Source organism: Pagrus pagrus, assembly GCF_965226575.1.
Source record: "Pagrus pagrus genome assembly, chromosome: 14".
NCBI lineage: Eukaryota > Metazoa > Chordata > Actinopteri > Spariformes > Sparidae > Pagrus > Pagrus pagrus.
This window is the reverse complement of record NC_140198.1, coordinates 21,604,383-21,617,033: the sequence shown is the minus strand read 5'-3', so window position 1 is coordinate 21,617,033 and position 12,651 is coordinate 21,604,383. Positions and strand designations below refer to the sequence as shown.

Below are 12,651 nucleotides of genomic sequence, written 5' to 3'. Positions count from 1 at the left end.
TGAATGTCCAGCTGTTTAGTTTTTGTACTTTTGTTTAGACTTTCGTCAAGCATGACCACAAATCCAGACGCCTTATTGACCTGCTCGGTCAGTTGTTTGGTGATGAAAGGGGTCAGACCAAACTTAGTAATATAGGCAGTCTTGTTGCTCCCACATGTGAAAGTAGCCGTGATCTCTGAGTCGGGGAACATGACTTTGAAGGCCATATGTCCCATTGTGCCGAGCTTGAATTTTTTACGGCACAGGCTGCACTGAGCCTCCCACTCATTCCCTGGTACAGCCTGAACCCAGTCATATTTTAAGTCACTTAGCCACAATGGATTAAATCTGCACTTGCCCATCCCAAAGTTGCTGCGCAAGCGACGACCTCGGTGGGTCAGCGGCTGACTGTGCACGCTCCAACGTAATGCTGCGTTCTAGAAAACTCTGAACAGTGCATGGAAACGCCACCTCATGTCGGAGAAAAAAATCATTTTACAACGCAACGTTCCATGATTTTTTTTTGTTAGTTTGCTTAGTATACAGTTATGTTGTTGAGCTGTATCATGCAGATAAGAAAGGGAAAAAATAAGTTTGAGAATGAAATTTAAGACTTGTAAACAAAATTAAAGACCTTTTCAAGGCCTTAATTTACGATTATCAAATTTAAGACTTTTTCAATTTGCAGTATGTCGTAATTTTTGTTTAAAACATTCAAAAATTAACTACAAATATTAACAGAATGTGAAACACAACAGTTTTGCCAATATTTCAAAAAACATCTAAGTATTTTGTTACGGGGATATGGATTGAAGTGAACCAACTAGCCCATAGCCACATTCCACTTGAGGAGGGGCCAGTCCTATAGTAAACTACACCAATGATCTCCCGGTACTCCGAGCTCACAGTCTGGCCAGAGTTAGCTAATACGACTTCTAGCTGCACGGTTAAATGAGCTTGCTAGCTGACGGCAGCTACAGACTGTCAGCTGATGACTGGTGAGATGTTGCTGCCCATTTGTTTGAATTCAACAGGTGGCCAAGTCTTACACGCTGCTCATTTAACTTCAATCCAGCCCAGTTGTACGTGAATATCAGACAGAAACCGACTTAACATACTTGCGGTTGGGAGTTTCAGCTGAACTTGTGGAAGCCGTTGCTGTGTGCTATAGGGTCGGACTTGGCGCGGACCTCAAGTCCACAGGAGGACTGGACTTGAGGACAACCAGGACTTATCTCCAGCACCACAGACGAGATGAAATTTAAATCTCCACAAGAGGAATATGAAAATCCAATGGCAGATTGTCATGGAATTTACTAAGCACATTTACGCTTCCCATGGGATGAATGTGTTGAATCAGAACTGGATGTTTGACAAAACTTCTTTAACTTTATTTCAGTTTGAGGTCAAGAGAGAAGCAGGATTTTGAATTCAGCTGATGAACAGCATCGGTGGCCTTTTTTAAAAAAATTTTAACTGTGCCTTTTCACTGACCATACCAGAGGTTTGAGAAGTGAAGTGGGAGGCGGAGCGCACCAGGGGAGCTCAGTGAATGGAAGTGAAAAAATATTACGCACATAGCATTGCCCAAATGTGTGGGATTGGTTAAAGAGATGGTAATGGACTACATTTAGATAGCTCTTCGCTCGTCTTTCAACCCCTGGAAGCGCTCTATGTCACACGCCACTTTACCCATTCAAGCAATACAGCACTTTATATCCAAGGAATATAAAGGAAAGACTTTTTTGATATACTTGGTGTAGTCCAAAGTTATGCCCAACAACATTACAACAACATATTTTCCTCACTGAACTACTGTGTCTTAAGATTTCCCTGAAATGCTATTTTTTTTACATGTATTAGTTCAGCTGCATTTCAGAGTTCAGGGTGATAATGGCATTTCTTGAGAAAAAGCAGAGAGAATGAGAGAGTTGAGAAAACAATGCCTTGGTGCGCCACGTGAGGTTGTTGACAAAAATGTGAAGGAAAATGAAGTGAACGAGGGTAAATGGACTGTAATTATGAAACGCTTTTCTAGTCTCGCCGACCACTCAAAGCACTTTACAGCAGAAGTCAGCATTCACCGCTGGGTGCAATTTGGTGTTCAGTATCAGTAGCTGAAGGGCACTTCGACATGTTGACTACAGGGGCTGGGGATCAAACCACCGACCCTACGATTGGTGGGCCACCACTCTACCCCCTGAGCCGCGGCCATCCAAGGGTGTCATATTGAATTTACTGCAGGTTGAATGTGAGATGGTGCAGCATTGCATTAAGGTGGGCTCTGGTGGAAAAAACGGGTTGTTAATGGGACTTTGATTTGGTCCAAAACAGTGAGTCAACAGAGAAGTTTTTGCTGGACTGTTGATGTTTTGGTGTTTGGCTGAAGAACTTACCGCAATCAAACCAAACATCCAGATACTCAGTTTACTCTGAATCGTATCTGGCCAGTGACTCTTGACAAAAAACAAAACAAAAAACTGGCACAATGATGGACCCAGAAATCCAAGGCTTAACTCCAAAAATAATTCATAACCACCTTGAGGCTTCTAGTTTCGTGTTGTGGCTCCTTAATGAATATAATTGGTGAAAGTAGTGATGTGCGATATGGATTTTTTTCAGCCTGTAGCATTCAAGTTGAAAGAAGTTAGCCTGGTAGTCTAATGACGTGTCTTTTCTTTCTCTTGCAGGTCATAAACCAATGCAAGAGCTAAACAGAAATTGAACAGCAGAAGAAAATAATACATTAGCTTGCTCATTAGAGAATACATCAACTCGATACATTCCTCTGTATACACAGAAAAGTGAGCAAAATAACAAAACACAAAACATTTGGACCGAAATACTCGACTGAAGCTGAACTCCTTTTATTCCAGCCTCCCTGTATTTCTTTTATCACCGTTAGATTGCTGCACTGTATCCACCAGTTTCACTTTTTACATGCGTGTACTGTAAGTCCTTCCAAAATCCAGTTTTTACAGAAAGTAACAAAATAAAAGCATATACAGCTGCATCATAAACGTAAACTTTGCATGGGGGTCATTTACACAGCTGATAGCTGAACACAATAATCTCCTGCTTCTCATGGTCAGTACCAATAAGTTAACTGATAATTTAGCATTGTGATTTTATTAAAATAATTTAAAACCTGTAATTTATTCACACCTGAGGGTAAAGATGTAGTGAGCAGAGATGGATGATTTCATATTCCTCAGCTATAATAATACGTGTTGTGCTAGAACTTTTTCCTTCCTCTTGTAGAACATGTGTCGCAATTGTGTTGACGTCCTCTGAAACTGTATAAACCGTCCACACCGGTGACTGCATGCTTGTCTCTCTAGTCTACTAGTCACAGCAGTTCGACGTCCTCTCGTTTTCCTTCCTCGTCTTCTTCTTCTTCAATGCACCGCCTACTGTATCTTGTGTAGATGCTGCGCTTGTGAAGTCAGTGAACGCAATTTGGCTTCACACTATTGGCTCCATTTATCGCCTGTAATCTCACTGATACAGTATATAGCCAATAGTATAGATTTTTTCCAATAAGGTGTATGTATGACTGTGTAAAAATGTGTATTCCTTTGTGTACAATGATTTTCATCTTATATTTTTGCATACAGTACTCACCTCTCAGGTCTTACTGCATGTTTGATCTAATGTAACCGGTCTCATCTGCATGCGTTTGTCACATTCTCTTTTTCTCCGTCAGAATAAAGACAACAACAAATCCTTTTTACTTACAGCCACGTGCATCGGCCCGGCGTGCCTCCGCTCAGCTCGTTCTCATGAGGCGCCGCGAATGTAGACAAAGGAATATGAACAGCATATTTCCAGCTGTAATGCATTATTGTATGGCTCCTGCCACCTGGGTTTCCTTGATGTGTGTTTGATGTAAAACCCAGTGGCACCAGTAAGCTCTCCGACTTTGAAGGAGGTGTATCGATGAGCATGAATGTTAGATGGATTGTTGTAAAGTGGATTCACATGAAAGGGCTATTATTAATGAAAGAGACACTTGAAGAGAAAAGAAGGTGGTGCACACACACACGCAGACACACACATGCATGCATACCTCACCCTCGGGAAATAATCATGGTGGCTAATCCATCTCAGTAAGGTGGAATATGCTTATTTAAACGCTTCAGTCACAAATTCATTTCACACATTCCTCAGGCTCTGTAAGTGATCAGTGAAGAAAAATAGACGCAGCGCTCTTTTTCGCACCACTCTCTGAACAACATTAAAGGGTGTGAATATCTAATCTGTTTTTCATCTGTTTCTCTCCTGCCTGTCATCCCTTTCATGGTCGCTTTCTTTGTTTCATCTCCTCTTCTTCCTCTCTGTCACATTTTTTTAATCATCTGGCCCGCGCTCCATCCCTTGTATTTTTTATCCTTACGTCTGTCAATGTCTCTGTTTCTCAAGGCATCAGCACCAAGGATGGCAGCGCAAAGATGGAGGAGGATTTCAAGGGTAAGTCCCAGAGGCAGGTCCAGTTCAACCCGGGCCAGACCAAAGCCACGTGGCGGGTTCGGATACTGACTGATGGGAAGTACGAGCAGGCCGAGACCTTCCAGATTCTGCTGTCCGAGCCGGTGATGGGAGTGATGGAGTTCCCTTCCACAGCGACAGTCGAGATCCTGGATCCAAATGACGGTCAGTACTGCATTACTTACTCTACGCTACATAATGCAGAGATGGAATTTTACTGAGTATATTCACTCAAGCACTGTACTTAAAGTCCAATTTTGATGCGCTTGTACTTTACATGAGTATTTCCATTTTCTGCTTCTTTTGTACTTCTCCTCTATTACATATTGGAGGCAAAAATGTGTTAACATTTTTACTCAACTACATTTGTTTGATAACTTGAGTTACTGGTTACTTTGCAGATGATCAGAGAAAATGCTGAATATCAACCAGGCTCATCATAGGTTGACCCAGTGTATACAGTAGCTATATGCATACATTTAAATCTATGTATAATTTACTTTAACTTTTGATACTGAAGTACATTTGATTTCAGATACTTTAAGACTTTTACTAAAGTGCAATTTGTATGGGTTACTCTTACCAAAGTAAGATTTTGACAAAATATCTTTACTCAAGTATGACTTTTGGGTACTTTTTACATCTCTGTTATATAAATAATTATTTTCACTCAACTACATTTAACTGAAAGCTTTAGTTAAAAGATTTAAATTGTAAATAGAAAATATAATCAACATAATGATGATATAATGAGGGATGATTATGATATGATATTGTAGATTTAGCTGCTAGCACTATATAAAGTAGTAACATTTTTAGCTTCCCCTTTGCCAGCTGTAACATTCAAGTCATGCTGACACATTAATGCAGCCGTGGTTATAATCCAATTAAAATATATTAATCTGAAACAGGCATGATTTTGAGTACATTAAGATTGTGAGATTGCTTTTACTTAAGTCAAATTTTGTTAAAAAAGTACCCAAAGGTCATTCTTAAGTAAAAGTAAAAATATTGTGCTAAAACATTACTTTGGTGAAAGTGAAAGTCACCCTTATGAACAGTACTTGAGTAAAAAGTCCTGTTTGATATGAAATGCATCAAAAGTAATTCTCTGGCATGATGAATGTGAAAACAGCATTCTTTTGTCAAATTCTGCACATACACCTTTCTACACAGTGAAAGGCAAACATTCAGCTGTGGGAACAAGAGAAAAAACTTAAGTTAAAAGATCTGAGTAATTGTTGTGGTGACAGTATGATGGAGGTATTCTTTTCCACGGATACAAAATCCGAAATGTAGTCAGAGCATTCAGAGGATTGTTGTATCCTGGAAGAAATCTTTTCTAAATATTGAATACAGATGGAGAATACCAAGTGTTTTCATCTATAACAAGTTCAAATGAGAAACTTGATTGACAAAGATTGTGAAAAATGTGTTGTATCAGGAAATAACTCATCATAAATATATTTTTATTCAGTTTACTGTCTCTTTTCAATGTGGAATCCATTGTTAGAAATGATATTCAAACGCAATCTCTACTGACAGACAGAGCGGGAGATTGAACACACAGGTTAATAGAACCTATAGAAAGCAGTTGTGTTTGCTTTACCCACCTGACGGGAAAATAAGACTGCAGCTACGGCGAAGACATTCATAATGCACATCGCACAAAGTCCCAACTGCCACTCAAGAAGGCTATTCCTGTTACAACGCAATGAAAAATACATCACCCTTTACAGCATATCACATTTGTTGTGCGAGGCATCAGTCAACTTGGCACAAAGAGACTGAGCAATAGTCAATATAAACATTGTCTACTGTAGATATAGAGTCATGTCAAATCTGCCTCCTGGCAAGGAGTGGAAACACAGTTTTAACATGACAGCCAGTAGAGATTCATGATAGCGTTGGGTTTTTACATCACCGGAAGTGCTGCGGAGAATGCTTACTTCTTCTTGAAACCCATTCAGAAAAAGCAATGCATGTGATTATTGTTTTTGTCTGTAGTCATCGGACAAATGAAAGACAAGGGAGTGATTCTGCTGTTCAGTGATGGTAAACATTAGTCAAACTAATGATTAACTCCTGAAACTTCTTCTCTTTTGCCTTCTCTCATAAATAGTTTGTAGTCTGCCGTTTTCACAGGCCTCGTTCTTTGTGTCTGTGCCTGCAAATTGAAATGTTAATGGAATATTGAGCAGCGCGACAGACTGGCTGCTCCGCTCAATCAAGGCCAGACTTACTTCTCCTGCACTTTTTTGGTATGCATTACTCCACTGCTCGGTGCAACTTTTATGTAATTATAGATGTGCAACAAAGATGGAAACACTGAAACCTCCATTATGGTGACACGCAACAGCTGCTCTCATCGCTCTCCCCCTCTTATTTATCTTCTCTCTCTCTCTTCCACTCGGTCTTGATCTCTCTCTCTCGCTCCCCCTCACACTCTCGCTCTTCAATCTATCCTCCCCTGTGGGTTAATTATGGTGTGTGTGTGGAGGGCAGGGGCTGTTTTGTTTTCTGTCATCTCCGGGGATTGTCTAATGTGACAGAGATGTGCCACTCTGTACTCTAATGGGCTCTAGCTATGATTGTGGTGTGAGCTGTACTCCAGCTTCGCTCTCTAATGATGAAAACTGGCTTTGTCTGGTCTTCTGGTTAGCCCGGAGATTCCCTCCCCGGAGGATGTGTCAGCTAGGCTAATGGCTCGAGAGAAGGCGAGAGGATCGCTAAGCTTCAACAGAAAGCGTTCCAGAATTAAGGAGAGCGTAATAAGCTGAGTTTCTTCTAACAGAACGGACAGTCTCTCGGTGCTTGGAGCTCTTCTTTATTGTTTTCGTTTTGTTTTAGTTGTAAAAATGTGTACGCTATGCCATCATTCTCTGTTGGCCTGTTGCTACTTTGATTAATAGTAAGGCCTGGGCTTCTTCTGCGTTCGTTTGCTCGTGGTACACCCACTTAAAGTGCTGCAGCAGACACAAACTCTGTTTAATTACAGAGTGTGATAGCCCAGCATTCCTCCTGCAAAACTTTATGGCTGTCTTTCATATATAATCCATGCACAGTGCTGACTAAAGATGAAGGTGGCAGCCTGCTGTTTGAGTGTTTGCTGCGAGCAGCCCCTGCATCTTGCCACAGCGATATCTTTCTTGCTTCCTCTACAGCGAGGATGCTATACATCAGTAGAGCTTTTACTTAACTGCATTTTACACCAAGGTCATTTGCTAAATGATGAACTGTTTTCTGTCTCGTCATTTATTTTTTTTTCCCACTGATGGAATCGCAAGGCCAGCTGCATTCAAGCACATCTCTGTGTAATTATAAAAGCTTTGTCTCAGTTAGGATGTAAAATCTCCTGACTGCTATAGGGCACGTCAGATGGAGGACTGTGACCTGTGAGGCTGCCGTTGCGCTGTGTTTAGGTTGATAATGCCATCCGCTGGAGGTTTCTAGAGGCCTGTTTGTTTTACATTTGCACTTTCATTTTAGGGGTGTAACCGGTTTTACAAGCTGGTGTATGAGTGAAATGCACAACTATCAGAGCAACAACCACAGAGTAGAAACTGTTCCATCGAATATTCATGAAATTATCATCAATAATGGAGAAGTTCTAGTCATAAACATAAAAGCCAAACAGATTTTTTATTGTTTTTGCCAAGAACCCTAGCAAGATCAGGTGCGACTATACTCTATTTTAACACCGTCTGTAGTAGCACGTGTGGTTTTTTTCACCCTCCCTATGAATGTTTTAAAATGACTCTGTGTTTTCCTCTAGGAGGGTGAACTTGACCCACTTGGCTGAAAATGTGCTTTTCCTGAATCTTGTGTGGATTTAGAGGCACTGCTAGAGCCAAGTGTGAGGTGAAATGTGAAAGTACTGCGAGGAGAGGAGGTGTGCGGTGTATGTGTGGGGAGAGAGAGAGGAAAATCAAGGTATAGCAATGTGTGTATGTATGTGTGTGTGTGTGTGTGTGTGTGTGTGTGTAATAGGTAAGCAGTGGACCCCAATCCCCTGCTATGAGTCCCTGTACCCCCCTGGGGAGTGACAGATTGTAGGCAGTGACAGAAAAGAGAACTGGAGGAGAGGGGAGAAGATTGAGAGGAGAGAGAACAATTTAGGGAGAGTTACCGTGCGAGAAGAGAAATGTTTGACCCCCCGCGGTGCGTAAGATTGTCTTATGTTGATGACTCCATCCCAAAGAGTCATCTCAGGTGTTGATTTCTTTTTTTTTTCTTTTTTTACGCCGGGTGTTGAATCAAGCATCCAAATCTGTCTGGTTGTCGCCTATTTATCACGCTCCGGCACTTGCCGTTTTAATGCAAGTTCTTGTTGCGCAAGCAAAGCCACAAGTGTTTTTGAGGTTCCCATCATTCACTCACAGAGAGAGCGCGGGAGGGGGGACAAAGTCACAAGAAGATCTGGGACGAGCCGGAGCACAGTCCACTCTTTTAGTATTTTTATTGGTCCCTGTGCGTCTGTGGAAAATAGCTCCAACACTTATTGTTTCTATAATGGCAGTAAGTTCCTCGCTTTGATAGATGATGCTTTCACTGGCTCTCAGTCTCTCTCTCAATCACAAACTCCTCTCAGAGACGGAGAGAGCAGTTGGAAGTAGAGAGAAAGAAAATAAGAGGGATGGTCTGGCTGACCCTTTGGAGTACAGAGGAGTCGTCGATATGTGAAGCTCCCAGCTGATTCACTCTGAGGAGCTTGCATGTGTAATTGTCTGCGACACACCAGGCAGTGAGAAAAACTTCCTGAGGGGTCTCTTTGAAGAGCACCTCTGGTTGCATCAAACTGAAAACTGTGATTGGGAGTTATTTTTGAATATGAATAAGCACGCCACAGGACCACCACTTCAATAGATCCGAATAAAAAAATGTCAGCTGCGGCTCGCTAATGCAGAGCGAGAACAAAAGCCCGTATCAGTCCTTGATGGCCTAATGTACTGTGGATTTTTGCAGATTGTTATACATATCATTACCCTTTTCCTTTTTTCCCCCCTCTGACTCCCTCTGCTTGCTCTCGTCTCTCTTCCAAACAGAGTCGACGGTGTTCTTCCCGGAACAGATCCACTCAGTGGAGGAAGATGTGGGAGAGCTTTTCATCCCGGTGCACCGCAGCGGAGACATCAGCCAGGAGCTCATGGTGGTCTGCTACACACAGCAGGGTATGGACTAGCCTTTTTTCACCTCATCTAACCCGTTAACCCTCAGTGTGCCCTGCCTGCCTGCTGCCTTGCTGGCAAGACTGTTCACGTCTGATGGTGAATGTTTTTAATTTAAGGCTCAGTGAACAATGTTTGACCACATTTGCTGAATCAAAATGTTACGCAGGTTGTGCAAAGAAAGCAAAACAGCAGCTGAAGAACAGCTAACTGAGATGTATGTTTGGACCACAGATTGTGCCCTCTAACTATGCTAACCATGTTGTTTTAATGTAATGTTAATGCTTATCCAAAAGGCGATTTGAGGGGAGATGTGCTGGGATATCATCAACCTTGTTAACCTGGCATCCCCCCTCTTTCTTCCCTCGAAACAGAGAGCGTACCAGGCAGAGGCGTTGTTTAGTTATACATGTTAGTCATTGATCCGTAGACGGGGCCATAGATTAGTTAGAATCTATGGCCCTGACCATGGCTCTGAAATATCAGTAGCCTTAATTATGCCGCGTATTGATAAATCCATGGCGCCGTGTGTGGTGATGAAGTAGCAGACAGATTTGTAGTCGTGCCTTTATCTCACACTCCGATCCTTCCGTCAGTTTTGTTACTCAATTCTTTGCTGTTTTGCAGCCTGTGTGGTCCGTAGCATAGTGTCACCGTTATGATCAAAGTAAGAGTAAGAGGATTATGTAGACACACTGCTGCCTGTAGTACTCCTATGTGATTTCTATGATCATGAGAATACACACCCACCGAGCCATCCAGCCAACATTCAAATTGCTCTCATTTTCCGATCAGGTGAGAGTGACAATGTGTACGTGCATCCTCATGCAGATAAATGCCGGGAAATAGATTTAGACAAACACGAAGGCGTAATGCATAAACTGATAAGCCTAATGACGGCACTGTTGTTAAATGCCAAGAGACTGTAGTGGCTACCGCAGGTTTGATTTTGAGAAGACCTGTGGGGGTGGTCCGTTCCCATGGCGTTCTGGCATTAAAACTAATCCGCTGACTCATGCGATGGTCTTACTGTAATTAAAGCTTACATTTTCACAAACCGTAATAGCTACATTAACAGTGTGAACGAGATTAAATTGAAAGGAAGTGGATCCATTACAGGAAAAAAATTGCCTGTCATATTTACGGGGGGCTCAAGTATTCTGATGCCTTTTCACGAACACGTTTTAATCGTGTGTTTTTGATAATTAGCACATTTTAAAAGCACGTTTCGCTGTCCTCACCTGTTCCCTCTAAAGGTTCCGCCACGGGGACAATTCCCACCACCGTCCTGTCCTACTCGGATTACATCTCCCGCCCAGAGGAGCACGGCAGCATCCTTCGCTTCGACAAGGGCGAGAGGGAGAAGCAGTGCCGCGTGATGATCATCGACGACTCTCTGTACGAGGGAGAAGAGAGCTTCAACGTCACCCTGTCCCTGCCTGTCGGGGGGCGTCTGGGAAGGCACTACCCCACGACGAAGGTCAACATCTTGGAAGATATGGATGATGGTAAGACGGGGCGATTCTTCGCTGCTAATATGCACGTATTAATGTGTCCGTTTTGGCTGCAAAGAGAGGCTGAGAAGATTTCGTCAACGTTTGCTTGGTGTGTGTATGAGTAGGGCTTTCAGGTGAAACACCACATGCATATAGACGCGGACAGAGACACGTAAACACAGCGTGCGGGTGTGAATTCACAGTGCTAGACGTTCTGCCATTCCAAAATTGTCATCAGGGGCTTTATATCGCAAAAGATCTCTCAATTAAAGTTGTTTACAAACTTTCTGGCTGTTGAGGCATACAGGATGCAAGGAAACACCTTGACAAAGACAGCACGCCGGCAGCAGACAGATGGAATCAAAGTCCCGTCTCGCTGTCAGTCAGACAGGTTTTAATTACAATCGAGACTCACGCGGCAGTCCAGAGGGACTACATTATCACTCATGTCCCTGGTCTGCTTTCATCCTGTTAGAGCATCACATGGACAAAACAGATTACATCCTCTGAAAGGCGGAGAAATAGAGTAGAGGATTTATCAGGGGAAGGAGAGGCCTGCTGGGAAATACCTATTCCAATCTGCAGGCCCTCGCTAACATTTCATTCATACTCTGCATTGATTTACTTTGTAGACTTAGTGAAATTGAATGTCTCCGCTCCAGCTTTTTTTTGTTAAATGCCATGCTATAGACTGTTACAGTGAAAGTTTTTCAAGGGAGCACTAGTCAAATACCAGCGATGCAGCGCTGCGTCTTTAAGACAATATAGATGGTGTCAAGGAATTCTTCCCTGTCCTTACATCCACTGTGGAATTCATTGTACAGGCTTCTAAGCTCACCCGCCATTCTGCCGTCTTTACTAGGAAAATGCAAACTGTAAAATATGCCCTGGTTGTCTGTGAGTAGACTCAGAGTAAGACTTTAAGCCCCACGGTGCTTGGCAATATTCTAAGACGAGTTCTGAGGAAGATATATCAACAACAAAACAAGATCTGGTTGACCTACATCTATTCCAACTGGGCGTAAATGACTTGTTTTCACTGACTACACCGCTCCAGATGGATGTTTAATTTTAATTTTTCTATTTCTACGCACCTTGTTTAGTGGAAATTTACTTCATTACTTGTCGTATTCTGTAGCATCTGCAGTTGGTTGCCATCCAAAATAACTTTACAGAACAGAAGGAGAAAAGTTTTTCAGGCACTCTAGGGGAGAGCGAGGAGAGGAGTGATATTAAAAGCCACTGAGTACTGTGCTCAAGTACAATATTAATGTTTTAATGTAGATGAGTATTTCTGTTTACTGTTTAAATATACTCTATTACATTTCAGAAGGAACTAGTGTACTCTTTACTCAGTTTGCTCATTTATTTGATAACTTAAAGGTCATATTGAACACTTGTAGACAAATAATTGTTTTTTTTTAAATACATCTACAGAGCTTGCAGAAAGGTGCAGAATAAAAGTATTTATTTTCCTTAAAAACATTATTATGATTGTTAATCAATAATTAAAAAAATGT

General features: G+C 42.0%; 1 protein-coding gene across 1 annotated transcript in view; it reads left to right on the top strand.

The window, feature by feature from the left end:
• The window catches only part of frem2a (FRAS1 related extracellular matrix 2a), a 69,817-nt gene that overhangs the window by 32,686 nt on the left and 24,480 nt on the right, over positions 1 to 12,651 (top strand). Inside the window, exons 4-6 of the mRNA XM_084374529.1 lie at positions 4,402 to 4,632; positions 9,513 to 9,638; positions 10,892 to 11,143. Of these exons, the coding sequence (XP_084230655.1) occupies positions 4,402 to 4,632; positions 9,513 to 9,638; positions 10,892 to 11,143 (609 nt within the window). The remainder of the gene's footprint in view (positions 1 to 4,401; positions 4,633 to 9,512; positions 9,639 to 10,891; positions 11,144 to 12,651) is intronic.